Source organism: Misgurnus anguillicaudatus, chromosome 11 (assembly GCF_027580225.2).
Source record: "Misgurnus anguillicaudatus chromosome 11, ASM2758022v2, whole genome shotgun sequence".
Taxonomy (NCBI): domain Eukaryota; kingdom Metazoa; phylum Chordata; class Actinopteri; order Cypriniformes; family Cobitidae; genus Misgurnus; species Misgurnus anguillicaudatus.
The window spans coordinates 152,807-179,227 of NC_073347.2; the positions used below are offsets into that span (position 1 = coordinate 152,807).

At 36.0% G+C, this 26,421-nt stretch overlaps 1 protein-coding gene across 3 annotated transcripts in view; it reads right to left on the minus strand.

The window, feature by feature from the left end:
- wdr11 (WD repeat domain 11) overlaps positions 1 to 26,421 on the minus strand; it is a 344,263-nt gene that overhangs the window by 50,398 nt on the left and 267,444 nt on the right. For 2 of the 3 annotated variants that reach the window (XR_012371953.1, XM_073872785.1), the window contains exons 25-26: positions 20,140 to 20,305; positions 14,208 to 14,305 (exon numbers count right to left, since the gene is read on the minus strand). Coding sequence is in view for 2 of the 3 variants with exons in the window: in XM_073872785.1 (XP_073728886.1) it covers positions 14,208 to 14,305; positions 20,140 to 20,305 (264 nt within the window). In the remaining variant the exon portion in view is untranslated. Of the gene's footprint in view, positions 1 to 14,203; positions 14,306 to 20,139; positions 20,306 to 26,421 lie in introns of all 3 variants that reach the window. The other variant, XM_073872784.1, reaches the window with a different exon arrangement.

The following is a 26,421-nucleotide window of genomic DNA, read 5'->3' on the forward strand; positions in this document are numbered from 1 at the left end:
GATGGTGGTTTGTTGTAATTGAAACTCAATTGTGCTGTCAAGTACTTTTTCTTTCTCTCTTTCTCTCTGCGCTGTGGCAGTGTTGTGGTTGGATATTGCAGACAAAGGGGGCGGTATAATTGTAATTCACCTTGCTACCTACCTCACAAAACAGGCGAAATCTAAATGACCTAATTTTACACACGCTTGCAGAAAATGGCTTACCCAAAACAAAGTTACTGGGTTGATCTTTATTACATTTTCTAGGTTGATAGAAGCACTGGGGACCCAATTATAGCACCTAAACATGAAAAAGTCAGATTTTCATGCTATGATCCCTTTAAGTCTGTGTCATTAATGTTAATCAAACAATCCAAGACAAAGAGAAAATCACTTCTGTAGCTCTAAAAAATAATAATTATATTTAATTCATACAATAAAGACAGTGTTATGATTCATTTGATTTAATTTCTGAACCTAATGCTAATTTTAGACCTTACTTAATGTGAAAATTTGAAGAGTTTGGTTCCAAAACGCGATAAACGCCATTTTTGGAAAAAAATGAGTTACTGCCAAAATCAGTATTATATCAGGTCAGTATTTAAAAGTAAATTCTTAATTTTACGCAAAATCCAATACCCGCCGTGATATTCTGTCATCTTTTCTCCCTTTTTTCCTAAAATGCGACAAATGCCACTCCTCCTTTTTTACAGAACGCAATAAATCCATTTCTGATATTACAGCCCACTAGTCACGCAATGTAAACAAACAATGGCGGCGCGCTGAGTACACGGAGTCCTAGTTTTCCTCATCTACTTTATACTTCGTGATCAACAAACAAAACAAAATAATACTTTAATAGCATTGCTAAACCTGTGATGGTTTTCTGTGACGGGAAAGAAACGTAAGCCATCGACATCTAATAATTTCTGCGAGAGGCACTCGGTTGCTTGTTCTCCAGACAGCATCAAGCCTATCATGCTAAAACATTGACCCCAGAGGATCTTATGAAAACTTTACATTATTTTACTCAAAGTCAACGAAAATCGAGCGGGACCAAAACATTTTACAGCTGATCGCTGTGAAAATGTAAAGAGACGACGTCAACTATAACCGCAGCAATGTGTTCTTAATATAACAAAGTAAGTGTTTTGGTTAATATCATTAATGTTTATTTTTTTAATCATTGTATACCACTAGTCAACTAAATAAATATAAAATGGTAAAGATGAATGCACATTTATACATTGATTTAATAGATTTATAGCATTTTGAAATGAAAACTGTCATGGATTTATTGCATTTTGTGGAAAAAATTATTTGTTTTTCTAATAAATCTTTGAAAATCAAGTTATGGATTAGAATTTTTTATGTTTTTATAACCTAAAGATGCTATGTGAAAGTTTGTAACAGAAAACAGTGGTTTTCATCTTGTCACTTTCTTGGTATAGAAAACACGTTTTTACCGAAATTTGTCAAAATGGTTTTATTGTGTTTTGGAACCAAACTCTTCATTTGTTCTTTTTATAAATGTTTGTAATTTCTTTATTTTTTAATAAAAAAAATGGTGGGGGGGGCCCAAACAAATTCTGCTTTGGGCCCCTAAGAGGCTCGGCCGGCACTGCTTCTGAGCCTCCCTTCAGACAACGTCAATTTACCGGGACCTCCATTAAAAAAACATAAAATTAATATAATTAATAATAATAACAATAATAAGGAAAATAAGAAGAGGACTGTTTAAAAAAATAAATAATTGCAATTAAAGAACTTTACTTTGAAGCAATAATACGGTCTCTCTCATTTTAATAAAAATCAATAGGTTGATGGTTAATTTGTATGTAGGTCAATGCATGGCCATGTGTTTCTGAAGAAAACCAACAAAAATGAAATGTAGGCTAGATCACTTTAAACAAAACAGTTGAGCCACCCTAATGAAATGCCAAAACTTTTTTTAATCATGGCCGAATTAGCAATTTGATAAACGCTGAGGCATATAAAGATGCTGGATGCGTCTTTTCATGATCACAGAGTTTGAAAGGATGTAGTTTGAAAGACGGAGGGAAGTACAGAATAAAATACCCATGCCTTATCCTCCTAAGAGCTTCCAGGACATAACCGCGCAACCTGATATTTATCTTTACTTCTCAAAGAAAGCACGTGTGCTAATCCATTAATTGCGATTGGCTACTTTAAACCGCTTCAATTAGGCTTTTAGTCCAAATCTTAACAAAGTTTCATACTGTCCTCATATTCTCATGTCCCATTGCTTTACAGAGAACGATAACTTCTATAAATTTGTTCACCAAGTTATGTGCTCTCGAGAGTTTTAAGCACTATCTGCATACTCTCCGTTACATAGGAATAGGCATACATGTCATCAAAATGAAGAAAAAAAAAGTTTCATAGTTAGGTATACTTTTTCCCAATCATTTCATATTTCTACATTTTTACATTAAAAACATTAATCTCTTAACATAATTTATGCAATCATATTTTGCTGTGTAAATCCGCATGCCATATCTAAACAGCCTGTGTCAATCCAAAAATGTTATTTTATTGATACTGTCTTCCTTTTATTTGGTCATAATAGCCATACACTGTGTATTTGCATTCTGATTGAATTTGCTGAACAAATTTAAGAGTCTGACATAAGAGGACAGAAGGCTATGACAATTAAAAAACCTAGTTTTTGTCTTGATGTTTTTAGAGTCTATTATAATGACGATTAGCCTACCACTAAACTTTGACTACACTGAAAAAACGAACTTTTTGGTGTAGTAATATTTATTAGATTAACTCTCATAATTTCTACATAATAATATTAACATTTATTGAGAACTAGATTTTCCTAAGTAAAATGATGATAAATACACAATTAATTCATGTAAAAAATGAACTGTGTGGGAATAGTAAGTCTTATTAGATATTTTCTTGTATTATTTAACTGTTTTATAGTCACTGCACATAGTCCTAAAATAATTAAGTAAATTTTAATCAAAAACTTTAGCTTATCTTAGTTCATTTTACTTAAAAATATTAAATCCATTACACTTAAAAAATCTAAGTAAAATTTACTTACATTTATTTGCACATCTTGTAAGGAATACCCACAATTCTTTGCACCTGAATATTTTTTTTAAGCTTTATCACAGAATAAGAAATGATAAGAACTTTAACTACTTAAATATTTGTAAGCAAAATGTCATAAAGGTTTAAGCTCTTATATTATTGATGTTGTTTTGTTGTAAATAATAATTTTGTGAAGTCACCGTTTAGGTGATCAGTGTTTCTTTACATGAAGCCTGTTCAGAACATTTTACTCTATTTCTCACCACAGTGCTGATAATGCATGTCAGAAACACAGTTTGTGTGCGTTTCTGTTCCGAATCAAGTTTATTCAATGACTGACTTCTTGTCAGTCATGAATTGTGTGTTATAATGCCATTTATAACACTTAAAAGAACTAGGTCCATATTAATATGTTAAAGAAAATAACAAACAGAAAATACGATTTATTTAATATTATTAGGACAGCAATGCTTAAATTTTTAAAAAAAACCTAATACACTTTACCTAAACAATTAAAATAAATCTAACTTCTAAATAAAATAATTAAGTAACATTTAATTAATTATTTAACATATGTTTTATCATGCAATTTTAAGTAAATTTTATTTGATTTTAGTAGGTAAGTTTTACTTATAAAAAAGCAGTAAATTTTACTTTAAAAAAGTTCATGCAAATTGTTACGAGGATTTTTTTAAGTAAATTTTACAAGTTGTTTTTTTCAGTGTAAAGGCATTTTGCATACTACTTGTTCTAGGAACTATATTAAATACTAACATTTTTGTGTAATTTGTGCTACTCCATCATGATGTTTGTAGCCTAAGTATGGCCCAAGCATAAACTCAAGCCCCCAGCCTCCATAGTCCTGTCCCCTAAATCCTGTATAGTAAAAAAAATCTAAAACAAAGAATAAATGTATCATTTAAATGTGTATGATAACAACTATGCGTGAACCATTTAGGCTATTTTAATATATTTTTTTCAATCAGTGAAGCCAAATAATTGGGTGACAAATAGCACAATTTTACAGGCTAACAAATACAGTATTGGAAAAACTTTTCTTTTGAAAAACAATGAACGCATATCCTGCCAATCAGATTTAGCACCACCCACTGGACACAATGGTCCGTGTACCTTCGGATAATTCGTTTATTCGTTTCTGTCTTCAAAACGGAAAAACAAATAAAAAGTTCATTTATTACATATTCCACTCTACTCGTGAACATAAAACACCAGTTTTGGGTTTGTTTTTGTCAGAATGTGATCTAATGCATCAAATAAATTTAAAGTAAAACCAAAACGAAAAATCAAGCATTTTATGATCAAAGTTCGTTTTTGTCCACCGGAAGTTCTCTTGTACTGAGCGCTGGTGAACAGGAGCATTATAAATATTAACATTAAATAGCAACTTAAGGGGAACACTATGTCGCAGTACATCACTTTAGGAAGCGACGGACACATAAAGCTGCCTGCTGTGCTGGAGCGCGAGGGTGCAGCACACACGCGTGCACCAGCGAACAACATCACCATACTACAATAATTATAATATACTATATAATAGGCATATATTATAATATCAATTTAATACCTTAGCAGACATATGCCAATGAAATCATTTTAATAAGGTTGTGCATGAGACAGAGCAATCATGCTCTCCTGTAAGTCTTATTCGCTTATACAGTCCCACTTTTAAACTTTTTTTTGCTATTATTATTTATTCGGATATGGCATGCACCGTGATAAAAAAATGTGTAGGATACTGCCCAAAAAACAAATGCTGCACAAACCTCCTCCACATGAGAAAAGATGTGGCTGCGTTGCGATTTCACTGTTTGCAGCATACCGTGTCAAATGCCTATAAGGATTCTTGTGGTGTGGGATTAAATTTAAGAGTATAAATACGTCAGGGGTCGGAACTCTGGTCTTCCCCCGACGGGAACGGGCGGTCTGGCCTGTGTTTCCCGATAAAATTGAACTTAGCACTTAAGAACGCTTTCTACGAGCTTTAATGAACGTTAGTTATTCTTTCACGTGCATTTCCCAAAAATGCACTTAATCGCACAATGACTGGCTATCCGTTTGTCAAGAGCTGAAATGTCGCCTATAGAATGACTCTTAATTGTAGCACAAGCTTGTTAAAAGTTTAGCCTAATGATCTTCACACACTGTGCATGTAATAATATTGTTAATAATATTGTTTAATATTGTTAAATGACTAATTGCACGATTTAATATTTTATGTTATGTGAAATCCTCTTTTCCATATTCAGTTTGGACTCATACCATTGTGCATTGCCTTTTAAAGTTTATATTATTACTTATTATTGCTATCATTACTATATTAATATCTAATAAATAATTTTAACAGAACAAGTACTATTGTGGTAACAGATTACAGCCATAATAAGGGCGTGAATTGCACTGTGCTCCCATGTAAGAATCTCATTCGCTTACAGTCCGAGTTTTGAATTTTATTTCTTTTTTTATTATTATTTATTCGAGACACACACATACACACCTAAGGTTTAAAATAGAGGTCTACGCGGCATTTTTTTTTCGTCCCGCACCGTGCACCCACTTAAATTCACTCTGTGTTTCACCGCTTAGAATGCTTTTTTCCAAACTTTTTTTCCCTACGACGTTTGTCACTAATTATTATCAAAATATGAATGAAGGAAAAACGTAGGTTTGTATCTAGTAAAAAATAACTTTTAACTGAACTATAGCTTAACTGACATTTAGCCTATAAAGAATGTTCCTAAGACTCTCTTTTAAGACTCGTGGCATCATCGGGATGCAAAGACATATTGCCAGGTTTACAGGGCATATTTAAAAAAAAAAAAAACATTCACGGTCAACGCAAAATGTAACAGAGAAACAGACATTAAATAGGGCAAAGCATATCACTAAGCAACATATAAACATATCACTAAAAACCATAAAAACCTATTTTCTGCCAAACTATTTCAAACATTCTTGCAGATGTACATGTGATCAGAATGAACTGCGGATACGCCAACACTCACGCTGTCAAAAGATGTCGGGAGTGCGCTATTGTCAGTCAGGGCTGCATTTCCCAAAAGCATCGTAACTTAAGTAGCACAGCTCTACCGTGATGATGTTTCGCCTTTCATCTATTCTTTAAAATGTAGAAGGCAATACTTGAGGAGACTAACGATTTGCAGAGACATTGTATCATTAAGCTCATATAATTCATTCTTTGATTGTGAAGTTAATAATGACCAAAGGTTGTGCTTAATATAATGTGTACAGTATGAATCAGGGTATCTTCCGTCCATTCCATATCCGTTTTAAAATCAAAAACGGAAAACGAAATAAACAAATCGTATTTACATTTATCGTTTCCTTTAATAAAATGAAAAATATTGAAAGCTGCTTTAAAAAGAATGAATTGATACATTTTTCTATATTTAGTTTTTCAGTCTTACTTCTTAAAACTAAATTGTAAAAAAATGAAATAAAGAAAATATTAAAATGCTTTATTTTCCAATTTTCAACCAAGGAGCTACCTTTTCTCCCCAACATTTACAAACGTTACCGCTGGGGGGAGCAAATACACGAAAGTTGCACCTTTAGCAGGGCACGCAGATGTAATCATTAAAATTTTTAATGATCATATGAATTATAATTGTTTGCACACCTTTTAATGGGCGTACAAAAATGCTCTGCAATGAATGTTTGTAGGTTTTGCAGAGAACACAGCATGAAAAGTCACTGCCACATAAATTATGACATCCAATGTGCCCATTATGTGCCAGTGGCTTGGAATTCATGATCAGTATAAAAGATAACCCACCTCATTACCCCCCAAGATCCAGCCATGGACACAATCATCATCAGTAATAAAAATTTGCTTTTGCAGGTTGAATGAGTTTCTATGTACTGCATTCATAATAAATCTCCCCTTACATAACATGAACAAACAATAATGAGCTTAAAAAATAGTCCACAAACTTATCTAATTTATAGATATCTATGATTGGAGTGGCAGCAACGTTTCACGTTTCAACTTTTCACAAAATCTCCAAAACATTGCAGAGCATTTTTGTACGCCCATGTGGGAAAGGTGTGCAGAAAAAATATAATTCCCAGTTGGTCCTAAATTGCTCATGTTAAAGCATTGCTTGGTGGAGCATTGCAAATGTCATGAGTCATGAACCCAGGGAACACAAATATTGATAAAATGCCTTATAATGCACTTTGAGGCGTCTACCAAATGCATAATTGTAAAAGTTTATTAGTCATAGGATTATTAATCATGTTAATGATTAAATCTGCGTGCCATGCTAATAGTCATTGGAAGTCTTCGCTTCCCTCGTCTCAATAAAGGGCCATTCACATTATAACTATAAAAATTAGGGCTGTCAAAAGATTAATCGCGATTAATCGCATCCAAAATAAAAGTTTGTGTTAACATAACAAATGTGTGTGTACGGTGTATAATTATTATTCATATATAAAAACACACCCAATTATGTATATATTTAAGAAAAATTGATTATATTTATATATAAAATATTTATATTCATATATAATATAAATTATATAAATGTATATACAATATTTAAATGCAAATATTTCTTAAATATATACCTGAATGTGTCAGTATTTATACATAATATTTAGACACAGTACACACACATATGTTATGTAAACACAAACTTTTATTTTAGATGCGATTAATCGTGATTAATCTTTTGACAGCCCTAATAAAAATATTGTTTAAAAAATATTTTTTATTAAAGAGAATAGCAGAGTCCATACCACAACTATAACGACAAAGTTACAATGAACGATATCGTTGGGATCACTTTCTGAACGATTTTCCTCCAACTGATTAAACGATAAACCATTGACAGCCAATTATATCTATTTGAACTTCAAGTGCACGCGCATTTGAATGACAGATGCCACTATGAAGAAGCTAAGGTCCATTACATAAAATTACATCAGGTATCCAGCACTGATGCAGTTACTGTGAAATTGACTACCTAATGCTTTTTATTTTACTACATTGACTACGCCAAAATGTAAGATATTAGATTAAACAAACTACTATTTACTGTTACGTAAAACGCAGCGTGTGGAGGGCATCTGCTGGTTACTCGATGTGTAAACGCAACAAGAACAGTAGCTATACACATTCAATGACAATTGCAAAAGTTTTTATTACACTAAATATGCAATATGCCTTTGAAGGTTAGTGATTTGCATTAATTTGTCGTTATCGTCCGGTGGTGGACGCTAATATATTTATTGTTAAAATTAACGTCTGTTACAATGTGAATATAATTAACGTTATAGTCAACACAGTCTTAAGGCAAGTCGTGTTATAGTAACGAATTTTTTTATTAATTTATTCGTGAGAACGGCCCTCAAGAATTTTCTTAGTAAAACTGAGAAGCTAACTAGAAAAATGTATCAATTGCTATTTTTCTTTTTTCATTTTATAAATGGAAACGATAAATGAAAATTCGATTTGTTTTTTTCGTTTTTCGTTTTTGATTGTGAAACGGATGTGGAATGGACGGAAGATACCCTGATTCATACCCTGATTCTTACCGAAATGTCATCCACTTTTCAAATACTATTATTTGATGACAACATTTTGATGACAGCTTTTTTCATTTAAACAAAAAACCAAACTGCACCCTTTTTTAAATATCATCTTTCATTCCGAAATAGAATAATGAATGAACAAAAAAGTACACGGACCTCGGTCAAATAGGCACCAAATTCTAAATGTATGTTACATTTTGACTACAAATATGACACACTTTCAATAAAGATTAATGTTTCTATGGGTGAAATGCTCTTTTAAAGTACACTCTTAAAATGAATGTGTTAAATTAACACATCTTGTGTCTAAGGACAACACATCTAGTGTGTTGTCCTTAACTTAACACATCTCTGTGTTATTTTTGGAATAACACACATTGGGCCCTATCTTCCACCCAGCGCAATTGACTTTGTCAGTGACGCATGTATCATTTCGTATTTTGCACCGGCGCACAGCGGGTTTTTCCCTCCACAGACGCACGTCGGCAAACTAGGGAATGAACTTGCGCTCCCTGGGCGGTTCAGCGCAAAAAAGGAGGCGTGTTCCGGCACAAACCATCTCTTATGCTATTTTGCAGTTTCAAAAAACAATTGCGCTACTAACCAAAAAAAAAAACTAGTCTAAAGTCAGTGGCGCGTTGCGCGTAGTTCATTATGCTATTTTAAGGGCTCATGCTTGACCATAATGTATAGCGTGCACAACGCGCATTGCTTATCTAATCTACACAGATGCAACAGTTATTTTTGCAAATCATAAATTGTTATAATAAAAAATATAAGATAAGGGAAATCATTAAATCATAAATTATTACAATAAAAATATTAACACATGAGATAAGGGAAATCATTGTGGTTAGCATTGTGGTAATAGTTTTTATTTATTTTGTGTGGCAGCGTTAAGCAATTATCATGCAAATAACGATTAAAATATTTTCATAAGTTTGTTGTGTGGCTGTATTATTTATTTTATCTAAATAATAATTAAAATGTTTTCATAAGAAACCTTAATGTATAGGAACTTGATTTGTAAGTGTACTTTGGGGTTGGACCTTGCTTGCGTTTCTTGTGTCCGATTTCAAAGCCCCCAAACCCTTTCAGCGGTGAGGGTGGACGCAGCGATGTCCTCCTGTGTGCCCTGCGTGCCCGATTTATGCTGGCAAGCTTGGGATCCCCCCGTCCCCTGACATCATTGTAGTGCTTGGCGCAGCTGATGAGACAATTACGGCTATTTCCTCTCACGCCTGTTTAACCGACGCTGATTTGGGCGGGTTTCTCCCATCCCCATACAAAACAACTTCTATGTCTTTGACTGCTCTTACAAGAACTTCGGTCTCCTCGGCTGTGAACCGCTCCTTGCGTGCGCCTGGTAAATCCGTCATAATAATAGCAACCCGCCATGGAACTTGCACCCTTGTGTTTAAAGGGAATGTTGAATAGCGTTCTGATTGGTTTATTTGACATTACGCCCAAACCACACCTATGAATAATGAACCTACTTCAGACCAACCCCTTATTGATTTGCGCCCAGCGCAATACTTCTTTCTCCTGCCGGGAAAATAGCAACAGCGCCCAAGATCCGCCCACAAAGTCACATGCGCTTTGCGCTTCGCACATGCGTTTCAGATCGTTAAAATAGGGCCCTTTGTGTTGTTTTAACACATCTTGTGTTGTCCATTTCATTTATTTAAGCTCACAATCTACACGAAATGACACACAATGTGTTAAAATAACACATAATGTGTTAAATAGTTTAACACAAAACAATGTGTTAAAATTAACACATCCTTTCTTAGAGTGTATGAAGCCAAGAAATGGCAAAATTTGTACTCAAATTACAGAGAAAATTCAAAATGGCCAACTTCTTGTATGGTTTAAAGTATGTATACAAGATAGTTTTTTTGTTGTTCTTGGAGTGATTATTTATCCTACCACATTTCGTATCTGTTTGTTTATTGTAGCGTGGGGGGGGGTGTTGCTTTCTTGAATTTTTGTACGTGGTGCTATAGAGCCATTTTACACCCCCAGTTATGAAACCTATTTCAAATAAAAAAGTTTGCCAGATTTGACACGTGTGCAATGTTTCATGACTCTTTGAGCTTGTTTAGGCTGTCAAAAATGCAATTCATTTAGCAATACTTTGCGAGGCTGGCACGGACACGCCCTTTAACGATGATATGGTTAAATTTCTAAGAGCAGTAAGTCACAGCGTAAAACATGGTATTTCCTACTGCTTCTAGGTTGCGCTCTGACTGTTACTCAATTATGCCATGTTGATGTGTTCAGGCCAGGACCCTTATAAAACTTGTGAAGTCAGGGGCAGATCGGACAATGTATGCCTGAATTACAACAGCTTCCTGTTTCATGGCAAAACAGCACACTTTGACAAGCCGCCACGGACTTCAACGAAAAGTCAAGATCTTTGCTATTAATCATTGCAAAGGGCTTAAGATCAGTCTGACCAGATGTGATGATGATTTTATAAAATCTCTTAGAGCACTTAATCACAGCCTAAAACATGGCATTTCCTGATACCTTTAGGTGGCGCTATGACTGAAGCTGAATATTGGCATTGAAATGTGTTCAGGCAAACACCCTTATCAAACATGTGAAGTGTGGGTCAGATTGGACATTGTATGCCTGAGTTAGAACCACTTCCTGTTTAATGGCGAAAACGCAAAAATGTGTCAGGCCGCCACGGACACACCCTCCACAGAAAAGTCAAAAGCTTTGCAATTTAGAATCGTAAAGGCCTTTAGATGAGACTGACCAAATATGATGATGATTGGATTAAATCTCTAGGAGGAGTTTATTAAAGTACGAAGTCTGGAAATGCCAAAATTACTTTTCGCTACAAGAGACACTTTTGTAGGTCTTGGGGTGATCCTACCAAATTTCGTATCTGTACGTTTTTCGAAGTGGGGGGGGGGCTGTTCTCTTGAAATTTTGCAGGTGGCGCTATCGAGCCATTTCTACACGCTCACTTCTGACGCCTATACTACATGTACATTTTCGCCACTTCTGACGCGTATTCCATTTCGGAGAAGAAGAAGAATAAATAATAATAATAATAATAATAATAAACCAAGAAAAAACAATAGGGCTTTGCACCCACGGTGCAGGCCATTCTGGCCTGCTCCTCGGTGCTCGGGCCCTAATAAGCAACACAATGTTTCATCAAAGTAGAATATCTGAATCCATCTATTGAGATGGATTCATCTATTGAGATGGACAAACATATCGCCTACCTACCTTACCAAAATAAACAGTGCAACGACCCTTTTAGACCCATTGCCTCCTGCAGCTGTTTGCATCTAGTGGTAAAGCAGTAAAGTTACTGATGTTAATTAGTGTTTTAACTTTTGCTGATCCACCCATGTGCAGAACTGCAGCTCCGCCATCTTGGACTAACGCAACACAGCTGTCACAGCTAAAACAGCATGTTGAATAATGTACAACAAATAACGCTTATGGATTGTATCGTGTGACTGAGTCGTGTGATATTGCTCTATATTATCACGGCTGTGATTGCCTCCGGCAAAAAATTCATATTTTTACTAGTGATGCACCGATGTATCGGCCGCCGATACATCGGTGCATCACTAGTAAAAATATGAATTTTTTCATTTTTGATGAATTTGAAACCATCTGCATATCGGCAATAGCACGAGAAAGGCTGATACCGATTGTTTATTAATTAACTGCATAAAGAAATCCATTATTTGTAAAAAATGAGTTAATGTTGTTAAAAAAATAAATGCTGAACAGCAAAAACCATCTTTGAAGGTTGTCATGCTGTCTTATTATATTTGTTTTAGCTTAATTTGTGCCTCTCTTATTATGTTGGTCAGTTGAATGTTAATTAGATCCAATCCATGTTCAGTAAAAATAATTTGATGCAGAAATAAACTAGCTAATAGACCAACTGTATAGTATTATATACAAGTGTTTTAATATCGGTATCGGCATCGGCCAGAAGTTGTCTGTTTAAATCGGTATCGGCCCAAAGAAATCCTATCGGTGCATCCCTAATTTTTACCCATTTGTTGCCATTTTAATCGCAATCGTATTTTGTAATTTGATCATATTTGTCTGTTCAGCACAAAGTTTGCGTGTTTTATTGCCTCAGCTGTCTGTCAATGCGAGATCATACATTTATCTGCTTCATATGATGTTATACATGTAAAATGATGCACAGCCTCTGTTTATTTGTTCTCTTCACAAATAAATAAACAAACATATTTTAACTTGCTACTATGCTAGTCTTGTAAGTTCATGATTAGAAATAAACATGTGAACAAAAACAATTATTATCAGTAAAACATGAAATGACAAATAATAATTGATGGCAGAATTTTTGTGAAAAAAACTAATGCAACCTCTGGTGTGTTTGTGTGTGTGTGTGTGTGTGTGTGTGTGTGTGTGTGTGTGTGTGTGTGTGTGTGTGTGTGTGTGTGTGAATGATTACATTGATTAGTTCATTACTGATATACTGTACCCATATTAAATACAAATGCACAGATTCATAGTACATTTGAAGAGTTTCGTTGCAAAACGAGATAAATCAATTTTTTAACATTTTTGTCAAAACATGTTTATTATTATGTTATCATGTTATTATTTGGTTTTATGGTGCTACTTAGCTGTATTTTTTAAGCTATGAAGGTTTAAATCAAAACAAACCAACTGCAGTTGCATTGAAATTAATTGGAATGCACAACCAAAAAACGAGATTTCTGAACAATTAAAAAATGGTGGTTATCTCGTTTTGCAACGAAACTCTTCATTTGTTTCATGCTTTAACAGTTGACTTCAACTGTAACATTTTCAGCATTTTAGCTAAGCAGTATGATATTCATCACCTGATAAATGGCTATTTACAGTCCTGCATTACTACAGTAAAAGTTTGATTTTAAGTTTGTTTGCCCCCCCCAATAGTTTTAGTACCAGCCACCACTGGAATCAAGCGTACATAAGGAATGCATGCAAACATTAAAATGGCTTATTTTTGTAAATTTAAGTATAATTTAGTTTATATGTAATTATATGTAAACATGTATTCCACCACACTTCCTGTCTGCCATATTAAATAATATACAAAACATACTTTTTCAAACTCCTCATACAAAAGTTTTCAGATTTACCCAAAATTTGGTATTAAGCATCTGAACACAGTCCTGACAAAAGCTAATAAAATCTTTTTTGGTTGATCAAATGGTTCTGGTATACAGCAAATTCTAAGGCCTATCTTTGAGAATTGGCACAAAACTAAGTATGTATCATCAGCACATCTTTCTTCCTCATAAAAACTGGTGACAGACCCAGTGGTCAAAAGTTATACACAAGTTTATTTCTTTCTAAGTGCCTTTCCCTGTGTTTTTAAACTTGGTTTTCAAAAGCTGATCATCTGACATGCCCAAAATATTTCAATTTGGGCCACTGTTGGGCTTGACCCTGTAATTGCTGCTCTGTAGTTACAATTATATGAGATTAGATTTTATATATCCAGTTAATTACACTGCAAATATACAGTGAATATTTAGCATATCATACAGCCTTAGGTTGAAGCCATCTGTGTGAGGTACCTTTGCCAGCCAAGCAGCGCGATTCCACTCTCCATATGTCTGCAGATAACGACAAGCATCTGCAGCTTTGTCAATCAGGCACAGCAACTGCACACCCTCTAAGAGACAGATGCACAGTCAATCAGTGGGGAACCAAAAGTATGAAAAGCATCTCGTCAAAAACATTTATCTAGAACAGGCTGGACGTGGGGTGTCAGCCGCTGGCACTTTTACAAGCAGTTTCTCTGTCTCCATTGTCTACCGAACCTGTACAGTTGCTATTTTAAAAAGTATATCATTAACCTCCGTCTCTCATTGGCTATTGTAAAAGTACATACGTAATAGCTTGATTTTAAATCCTAAATATCAAACATGTTTAGTCAAGCGTGCGTATGAACAGAAGTGTGCTAAAAGTTTGCGTAGGAACGCAAAGTGTGGAATTTATCAAATTGCACTTTTACGTAGAAATGTGTGTAAATATATGAACACCTCGGAGCATGCTTTTTTTGTCATCCCTCCCGCACTAAGTGAACCAAACAGTATTTGTTATTAGGATTTAACCTCATCCACCAGTAACTCAATTTCTGTGTTGTAAAGTTCCTCTTTTTCGCTCTCTTTGCCATTATTGTGGTCAGTGTTGCCAGATTGGACTAAAGATTTCCAGCCCAACTACAGCTTAAAACTCGCCCGTTTCAAAAAAATACCAGCCCAAAATACATACTGTTATTAAAACTGTGTTATACCATAAAACACATCGAATTAATATTCTTATTAAACAACCAAATCGCAGCGTGCAGAGCACCATGTTCGCGCCAAGTATCCAGTGCATCTTTATTTAAATATAAAAAATAAATATAAAAAATAATTTTAATAAAACAGAAGGTCTACATCGGAAACCTCAGAAGGGGACAACATTTTTTATTGTTCTTATGCTATTGTCAGAACTACAGTTATTTTATAATAGGCCAATTCTTAAATCATTTATACTTTTTTGTTTTTGTATTAGTACTTAAACATTTGTGCTTAATTTACAACTTTTTTTTAAAATAATTACAATTATTATTATAATTTAACTTATAGACCACTGGGCGAATCAAGATGAATTCTCGTTTTTCTTCCTTTTAATTTTAAATAAAATAATGACTGAATGATACACTGACACTAAATCAGCTACCTAGCCTATATGTTATTAGGTTTAAGAAATGATCAAACATGACATCAAAATTATACAGCAAACTAAAAGTGTAGGCTATAGCATATATGCTTACCTTTAAATATAGAGTTAACGTAGAGAATCTCAGCAGAACTGATGAAAACGTCTCTATTATAGAACAATAGAACTTTTAAATTATAGAACCAACTTTTTACAGTCACAACCATATAGATTAATAGATCGTTGAGTCAAATCTCTCCAGCAACTGCCGGGGAGGTTTGAACGTTGCCGAGGTAAAGCCGTTTCTGACCAGGCCAGTGCGCACATCCATAATGCTGGAGAGTAGCGGTAGTCCCATACGATTCCTAGTGTCATCTTTTAAAAGTGAGACGAGAGAAAATGCTCGCTCAACATGGGCATTGGAAACAGGCAAAACAAGAAGTCTTATGGCACCCTGTGCCAATTCCTTGAAACACTTGTGCCCCCCTGCATCTTTAAATGCCTTGTTGACTTCGAGCCAAAACGTGTCAATGTCTTGATCATCAGAGAACCTTGCGGTTGCCACATTCCTCCACTGCGTTTCTAATGTACCAATGGGGCACGAAAAAAGATCAGCTGGCAAGTCCTTTACTCCAGGCCTATTTATAGGGGACATTACAGATTTCGGGCAGAAGAGCTCCAGTTTGCGCAGGATTTCCATTGAAGCAGATAAACGAAATTGGTACTGTTTTACAAGTTCTTTCAGAAAATCCATACAACGCAAAGCAATTCTCTCCTTAATGTCTGGGGCTAAACTGCTTTCCTCCAGTTTGTCCATAAATGTGGTACCCAGGTCGGCATCCAGAGGGGAAAGGAATATGGCAGACTGTGTGAGGTCAAGTTCACGGAGCTGCTTGTGATTACGCAAGACGCTCGGTTTAAGAATGCGTCTAACAGTTGTCATGTACAGCCTTTCCAAGTCTCTAAACACACCGAGAGAGTTTCCTGTTTCTAATTGAAAGCATTTACTTACAGCTTTGATTTCCATTAGAACAGGCTGAAGAAAGTACATGTAAAGGAGATTAGTTTTGTCATTGTACATTTCCTTTAAAAGCCGAGCAGTATAACAGTGTTCTGTACTTGAAGCCATGTTAAAGTGCAGTGTGAGGGAATCTTTTTGATCCACAATGCGGTTAATGCAGTCAGATATGACAAGCCAACGGGTACAGCTTGGACTTAGTAATTTCAAGGGGCAGCCCCCGTTATTAATAGTCTCGTATATGTTCTTGTATTCATACTGCCGCTTTGCTGAATGAGCGAACCCGTTGTAGGTTTCTCTAACCATATATTCTATGTTGCTCGGAAGAAGCTGCATTGCTTTATTTGCAACAATGTCAAGTGAATGGCAAACACAGCGAATAAGCTGCAGGTTGGGCTGTATTTGCTTAAGTAGGGTGAAAACCGAGTGGTTTTTTCCAACCATTACGCTGGCACCATCTGTGGCAATGCCCATCATGTTTTTAATCTGCAGACCGTTCTTTGATAGTGTCTGATATGGCCTTAGCATCAGCATCCGTCAGCTCCACAAGTCCGAGATATGTACTGACAAACTTGCTGTGTTTCTTTGAGTGGTATTTCACACAAATGCAAAGAAGTTTGTTCATGGATATGTCAGTGCTTTCATCGAGATAAAGGGAATATGGAGACCCAGCAATATCTTCCACAAGTTCTTCTCTGAAGTGTGGCGCGAGGACAGATTTGATAACGGCATTTGGAATGTTCCCATCTCATCTTTCAAAATGTCTGACAAATCGTCCACCACATTTATTGAACTGTGACAAGCAATGTAGGCAGCAATTCTAATTTCACGACGTTTTTGGTCATCTTTGATCAGAGACTGGCCTGCTGCTTTTTACACTTGGTGCACAACGCTATTTGTGTTTTTTTGTGTTAGCATGCTCTTTCAAATCATTCAACTGTGCTTGGATTTCGGATTGACAGTATTTAAAATGCCTTTGACTCATCGCCTACCACGGGTGCAATCCATGTTTTCAGAGACGGGTCGCTCTCCCATTCCTTTCTGTAGGACTTTTTATATTTTCCCCACTTTGGCATGATGATGATGGATGATGATGATAAATTTAGTTTTGACGATATTATGTTAACGAATAGAGCGATTAGCCTTCATACAACAACCCGCCAATCAAGCTTGAAGTCTGATTGGACAGGATTCCCCTGATCCTTAGGCTATTGGCTAACCTGAACCATACCTTATAAAAACGTCATTCTACTTTATATTTATATATAATATAATATAATTTATTTTATAGTTCGTTTTCATAAAAAATATAATAAATACTGTTTATAGTTAAAAAATAAAAACCCACCTGTTGCATCAAAAACCAGCCCAAATTTTTTTTGGGAACCCACCCAATCTGGCAACACTGATTGCGGTGAGGGAAAAAGCACAACCACGTGTCTTATAAAGGGAGGTGTTGTCACCATATATGGTTCATTGGAGGCGTTTCGGAATGCAAATGACCATGAACGTGCACGAGCATGGTGCTAAAAACACATGGTATTGATCATCAAGTATTACTTACTGATGTTCGTACAAACCACATGTATACGTTTGATAAATACAGATTTTTTTGTACACACACACATGCTACATTTCATTCGTAGGGCAAAATATAGAACATTTTCTATGCCCATGGACCCTATTGTCTCACGGATTCTATGGAGAGGAAAAATTTTGTAAATTTGGGCCCAAAATCCTAGTGTGAACACAACTTAACTGAAATTTCCATGGTTACCAAATATAACAATTTTGAAGTTAGTATCTTTTGTAGTGTATTTTCATTGCTCTATTAACTAATGTATAAAAAAACGCAATTGAATCAGCTATGAGCATTAATACAAACTGTTTGCATGACAACAAAGTGTTTAAAGAGTATCTAAACCCTAAACCAACTTTTTTTAGTTAATGGGGCTTTATTAGTGCTGTTCATTGATTTGAGTAACTTTTTTTGACATTTAGGTACAACAGCGGTTTCACACCGAAGCGTGAGCAGCGCGTAAGTGGCGAGTTTTTTTCAGCGCCCATGTTAACAAGTTACAGCATGTACACCGCACGCGTGAGTAGCGCGTGCTCGCGTGGCAGGAGCGTCGCTGAAGCAGCAGTGCTTTGATCGTTTCTGCTCTATTTTTCTGCGCTGTTCACGCTCAATTAAAGTGACAGTGCATTGTTTATGCCTTAAATGGACGTGGATTGACGCCAAAAAGTGACATTTTACAATAAAATCACGAATGTGTGTGCTGTCAATCACTGGGTGAATGTTTTATTTTATTGTGAAACATATTACATAACGTGCCATGAGCTTTTTATGTCTATAATTGTGTATTGTTTCTATATCTGACATTACACGAACCAGAACAGCACGAAAACAATGTAGATTAAACAAATCACAGTCATATAAATTACACTGACCGTCAAAAAGCGTCTTGAAGAGGTTTTGCTCATAAATGCATGTTAAATAAAGTAATGTGAACTTGAGATTTTTTTTATACTGTTATTAAACTGCACAGTATGCGCTGCAAACGCAGCCGGTGTGAAGGCACAATGGTCACACGCAGCAAAAGCTCTCCTGGCGCGCTGCTCACACTTGCGGTGTGAAACCGGCGTAAAGTGTTTCAATACTACAATATATGGTGTAAAAACGTCTGAGTGCTGCCCTCTTCAGGTTGAACGGTGGCTACTGCAGTTGAATTTTCCTGTTGGATGTCATGGTATTGCATGATGTAAGCGGTACAAACCTAAGTAAGCAGGTTCAAGCTCACCACACCCTTGGTAAGAGCTCGGTTCATCCCCTCTATCTCCGTTGTGGTCTGCCCACTTTTCTTGCATTTTTCAAATATTGCCAGTGGGTGGAGTCAGGCTCTGACCATAGGTTTAGTTACTCTTTAACATTTGATTAACATTTCAAGGGATTCAGACACTACCTCTGCCAAAGTATTTTTAGCTTTACATAGGGAGGTGGAGTAAAGCCATTTATATCAGAGCTTCTCATGATTTTAGTCCCATCTGAATGCTCCATGTCAGTAATCATTACAGACAATGTCAATAAAGATTACGGCAACCTTTAACTTCTGTAAAAAGGACCGGAGAAATTACCTCAGGTAATACTAATCCAGTGCGAATAGATCAGCTGTTTGTTTACATATTCATTTTGCACATTTTTTTGCAAATACTGACGTTCTCCCGAAACTGAAATTAAACACAGTGTTCCCTTTCTTGTCCAATTTCAAGTTTTTTCTCATCAGTGCCGTGTAGCGTGTTTGCACATGTGATGATGAGGGAGTTGACACGCTGCATAATCGAGTTACCCCTCGCACTACTGAATGTTTTACTGATATTTCTAATCCCGTGCGAATTGACCATCAACATAACAGACGTCCTGTGGTAAAATTACATTACTCCACCTACCCCCATAAAACTAAGGCCGTCCGAATAGGGCTTAAGATGTGCTCCAAATGTCAAAGCAGTAATAAAATGCATACTGTACTATGTTTAGGACTACAAAGACCTTTCACATTTACTTTCTTGTTCTTGCTAGACATTTATATATTATCCTCACTTTAAATTCAGCGTAATTATTACTAACTGAAGTTAAACTTTCAGTAATGAGAAATTAGTGAGAATTACAACTGATTGGTCTGAGAATATTTGCATTATTTCATTGTATGGAAACCAACAGTGTCATTATTCTACAAAATATCTATCTTTAATATGTGAAAGATGTTCGTGCACTGTAGCACTACCTGCCAGTTTGCCGTTGGCAATCATGTTGGTGGCCACAAGTTTAATGGTGCTCTGAGAGGGGCCAGAGGAAGTGATGGTGGTTACCAAACAGGCTTTAAGTGAGTCACAGTAGTAGCTGGGGTTATCGGCACTTGTCTCCAGAAGCAATTGCACGGCGCGGTCTGTCTGTGGAAACAACAATTTTAACAAATCTTAACAAAAGTTCAGCTATTAATTCTGATTAGATTTAGATTGTATGGTTAGGTGCTTGATTTTATACACCTGTGGCAAAGGGTCTGGTTAATTATTGAGTCGGGTGGTTCTGAAATTTTATTCCTGCTAGATATTTCATGGTCAACTAAGTGGTATTTCTGTTTAAAAACAGCAGCAACTCAACCACGAAGTGAAGGGCCACCAGATCAGAGAGTGGTAAGAGTCTAAAAGTCACCAAAGCTATGCTGTTTCCATAGATCAAGTCTGTCATTAATATTGGCATCAAGATTGTGCCAGGGGTTTCATGGAATGAGTTTTCATGGCTGAGCAGATGCATGCAAGTCTAACATCCACAAATACAGTGCCAAGCATATGATGGAAAGAAAAAGGCGGTTTAACATAACACAAGGATGACTAAGTAATGAATTTTAATTTTTGGCAAAAAACAATTTAAATTAAGATATTTGGCAACAACCAGACATTTGCTGAAGGCTATGTTTAGGTAAAATCAATAAATATTGTATATTTATTATTCAGACAATATATTAGGTCCTAACACACAAAGGGTTGTTTTGTGGTTTATGAGGACTTTATACAAACAAAATATTTAGTTTGCTGACAATAAAGTGGTAGGAAAAAGTATGTGAACCCTTTGAAATGACCTTTTTTCTACATTAATTGGTCATAAAAAGTCAAATACAATGTGCTTAAGCAAACAACATGTAAACAATTATAATCTTTTATGTCTTATTGAACACCCTATCCCATTAAACACTCACAGAGCTGTGGAAAGTAGGCTTACACTTATGCACTTCTGTTTAGTCCGTCAGTTGTCCTCAGTGTGAAAAGATGCATTTTAACATCATATAGTCACCGGGAAGGGTTAAAATATGCAGTAAATGCTAGAAAAGCAAAAAATGGGCAGGACAGGGCAGATTTTTCTGAAGATCAGGGGCCTCATTCATAAACATGGAGTATGCACAAAATGGGTCTGAAAACATGTGTGCGCAACTTCCCTGGCAAAGGATGTGATCTATAAAAACAAACTTGACCGGAGAATGTTCGCACCTTTAGGTAAACTTTGAGCCATCCATGTGCACATTGGAGAAAAGGGGAACTGGCAACACATATTTAAATCTAAACTTAAGACATTCTTCTTTAACAAAGCATTCACATAAAATGTCCAGTAAATGTACTTATCCTGCAATAGTTAGGTTGTCTAGAACAGTGTTTCCCAACCCTGGTCCTCGGGCACCCCCTCCCAGAAAGTTTTAGATGTCTCCTTGTTAAGCACACCTGATTTAACTCATCAGCTTGTTAGGGACATGTCTTTACCATTTTGGAAGGAGGTTGATGAGTCAAATCAGGTGTTTTAAATAAGGAGACATCTAAAACTTTCTGGAAGGGGGTGCCCGAGGACCAGGGTTGGGAAACACTGGTCTAGAACAAACCACTCACATAACTCATCTGGGTAATATATTTATGCCGCAAATGTTAGCCTGTCTGGAACCGAGCTGACTTAAACCACTATACTGTATGACACTTGCATTCCATGTGAACGGCTCTTACACAAATAGGATTCTGTTTCTCTCTCCCTGTCTTGTCCTCGACCCTGACGAAAATGAGGCAAACAGACCACCGGCGGAACCAGTTTAATTCGCTTAGCCGTTCACATACCCTGCTAGTATTTATATATATTAATACATATGTATCTCTCTCAAGGGCTTTTTCCCTCCTAGGAGTTTTCCCCCTGGACTAGCCATGAGGGTTTTTCTCCTAGGGTTTTTTTCATCCCCTGGAGAGTCCGCCACCTTTGGCTTAAAGGATAATTCCGGTATTTAACACTTTGAGTCTCATTTCTGGTTTGTTTTGGATGAACTACAGTGATGGACACAGACATTTTCACAATGGGTCGAGTCTTTCGACTCATTTAGAAGCGTCTCTTGACAGCTTCAGAATGGAAGTCAATGGCCATGCACAAACATGACATTAAAAGAACACTTAACGTTCATTTTCAAAACTGTACTACTCACCGAGTGGTTCGTGGTGTTCGTTGATGATTAAAAACAAATATATTGGCGCAATGTATGATTTCAATCCGTGTTATTTGCTATAGTGGAACTATTTTTTCAGATACCTCACAACCGCGTATATACTTCCGCTCTATATTTGAGTCTGAAGCATGAATGAACGTAGTCCAACAAACTGTAATAAAACGGTAGCATACTTTCAAAATCAAGTTTATTTATAACACTTACAACATCCAATATGTTTTTTTCATCACCACAACAATAAGGAAGATATTTTGCAGAAACCCCAGTGCTCCATCATGCAAGTCAACAGATCCGCACACTTTAAGAGCTAAAGCATATATATCCAATACAACAGCAATCCCCCATAACTCCGTGTGACATATTGACGTCTTGTGAAGCAAATCAAGCAGTTTTTGCAAGAAACTGAACGTTATTTACAACACATTCGCGTGAATGCCAAAGCAGGAAGCGCGCTTTCCGTTCAATGCGATCTCTTCCACACTGGTGTGCGTTTGGTGTCTGTTGGCTATGGATGTTGGTCTGTCTGCACCACCTATAGGGCGGGAGCGTGAAGCGCACTTCCTGCTTGGCAAAAGCTCTGCATTAACCCTGTAAAATATTTATATATATATATTCGAATCTCAAAACTGAAAATCGAATGTCAACCCACGGAACGAATATTCGAATATTCTGGTCTAGCCCTACAAATATGGGAAAAATATCTTCTGAGAGAAACCGAGCGAAAAAACTACAACCACATGTAAACAGTCCCTTTTCTGTTTCCCGGCGGCGGAGTGATATATCAGCGAGCAAACAGTCTTCCAGAGAAGTCAATGGAATTTTACAAAATGCCAAATAAAACACGACAGAAACTGTATTTCGCTACACAACTTGTTTTTAATCATCAACGAACACCACAAACCACTCGGTGAGTAGCACAGCTCCGAAAATGAACGTCAAGTGCTGCTACAATGACATGCTTGTGCATGGCCACCGACCTCCATTCTGAAGCAGTCAAGAGACGCCTCCAAACGAGTCAAAAACTCAAGACACGACCCATTGTCAAGGTTTCGGTGTCCATCGCTGTAGTTCATCCAAGACAGACCAGAGGTGAGACTCAAAGTGTTAAATACCGGAATTATCCTTTAACTTACTACTTTACTGTATACGTTACATTATTACTACGCTCGCTTCTCTATGCTTTTCCTACATCTATTAATGTAAAGCTGCTTTGAAACAATTAACAATTGTGAAAAGCGCTATATAAATAAAATTGAATTGAATTGAAATGAAATGGTGAGGTGGTGAACTGAAGTCAAAATGTAGAAAGTAAATGCAAGACGAATGATTATAAGTATTGATGGCTTACACACATTTAATATCACTGCATGTCATACATTAGATCCATGTTATCATGAAGATCAAATTCAATGCTATTTGCACTTGTACTGAGTGATAATTGTTTCATATACACCTTCTTGTAAAATCCAACTCTAATCTTTAACCCAAATATATTTATATTTATTGTTTCACTATCACTCTATCCACTAAAGAAGCGTGGAAGGAGGAGATGGGCCAAATGCATGGAATACAGAGTCAAATACTCTACCATTAGATGACTGCAGAACACAGTGTAAATAACGACATGTTTTTCTTATTTACTGTGTATATATCATCAAATGTCAAAGTATGGAAAAACAGACATTACGCTTTCACATAATTGTTACTATCAATTTCCCTGTTATCAGTCCTAGTTACTATTATGTTACTATTGTGTTGATAACAAAACAATTTAACAATTGTTCATCGCACCAAAGCAGCTTCAAGCAATAGAAACAAAGAAAACAGAGAAGAGAAAAGAACAACAAATCATGGCAGTATTGAAATATAGTCTAGGATGGCATATTTGAAACTACATAGAGTCATTTCTTATTAAGTAAGTAATGTAATAAATAGTAGGCTACTTAATTTCAGGATATTACCAATATGGAGTACATGGAGGTATTCATTATTGTTAGTAGTAGAACAGTGTAGCATACCTGTATACTGTAATACTCCAGTTCCAAACTATATACTACTAGTATTAGCCTGCTCATAAAGAAGTTTGTAGGTTAAGATACTATCACATCAAAGGACAACACGAGTAGGGCTGTGCAAAAAATCGCCTGTGATTCTCATGCGTGTCTCATCAGTTAAGCCGGTTCCGTGATTAGAAGTAAATTGCCATCAGCTGCTTTCAGGTGGAGCGGCATTTACTACACAGAGCCGTAGTTCACAGAGAAGCTAGGCAAAAACGTGTTCATAATCGAGGAAAATCGATTCCGATAATCTATGCAATTTTGCCTTATATGACAAAAGACTCCAGAGCTTTTTGATAGACACCAATTATTATCTGATTGTCAATATGGGTTCAGGGAGAATAGATGTACTTTACATGCATTAACTGATGTACTAGAAGAAATTACAGATGGTATTGAAATAAATAAATTTGTTTTAGGAATCTTTATAGATCTCCAAAAAGCCTTTGATACCATTGATCATCAGATTTTAATAAAAAAGTTGGAGGACTATGGCATTGTAAGGTTTTGTTCTGTGCTTTTCTGTTTTCTGTGTATTTTTGTCATTTGAACTTGTATTTTGATTCTCTGCTCTGTTCGGACTTTTATTTTGAAATTCATCTTGCCATGTCACGCTTCACACTTCCTGTCTGTTTTGTATTTAAGCACTTCCTGTATACCTGTTCACTGCTGATTATTACATCGCCCCAACCTGTCTGTATTTCTGCCTGTTTATCTGTTATCTGTCTGCCTGTATCCTGAATTTTGTTTTGATATCTGTTCCTGTGTTTGACCATTGCCTGTATTTGGATATTGCCTGTTTTGCCGCCTGCCTTGAACCTGTTTTTGGATTACGATTGTGGATTACCCTGACTGGATTTGTTTGCTGGCCCTTTATGGGATTTTACAATAAACACCTTTTGCATATGGATTCACTTTTCACTCGCTTTCTTTAAAGCACCACGTTACAGGCATAAGGGGAATAGCATAAAAAAAAATGGTTGGAGAGCTATCTAAACGAGAGGAGACAGATTGTTGAGATTGATCAATTTAAATCATGGTTCTCTGATATAACATGTGGGGTACCGCAGGGGTCAATACTGGGGCCTACACTATTTCTAATGTATATTAATGAAATATGTAAATTATCAACGAAAATGAAATTTATTATTTTTGCTAATGATACTAATATTATTTGTACTGATGACAACTTGGAGCATCCTTTGGCCTTGGTAACTGTGGAATTGGTAAAGTTAAAAACCTGGTTTAATACTAACATACTGTCACTGAATTTGAATAAGACAAAAACGATGCTGTTTAGTAATCGTCAATGTAATATACCTGTTAAAATTGTTAGTGATGACACACTAATAGAAAAGGTTCAACAAAATAAATGTTTGGGTGTTACAATAGATGAAAAGATCTCTTGGAAACCCCAAATAAGTTACCTGAGCACAAAAGTGGCTAAATGTGTTGTAATGATGAAAAGAAATGTTATAATTTTTTGTAGTTAAGGAGAGGGCACTTTTCATTCCTCCCGCTGGGTTTTGTAAATGCACATTCACCTTTTCTTTTGTAACGTAGGCTATGTGTAAACTGGAAGCATGTCTTGGGTAGTTAAGGATTTCATTCAATTTCATTCGTTTTCCTTCTGAAGCTTTGCTTTTGAAATTGGAGATAGGAGGGTAAAGGATAGTACTGTGAGAGAAACAATTAAAGCAAAACGGATAGAGCAGGATATTCTGTGTGAAATGCAAGTTTCTGCCAGTATTTCCTCTTTAACATTTGAGCAACAGGAACGTTTATTGCTGTTACAACTTGAACAAGAACGTTTGAAATTAGAAGTAGAACGAGAGAAAACTAAAAAATGAGCAGACAAATATTGAAATTCAAAAATACAGTTGGAATATAATAAGGGAAGGTGGTTTAAACCAGTGCTTCCCAACTTTTTTAGCCCTAAGTACCCAGGCAGCCCTATCAGTAAGGCTCAAGTTCCCCC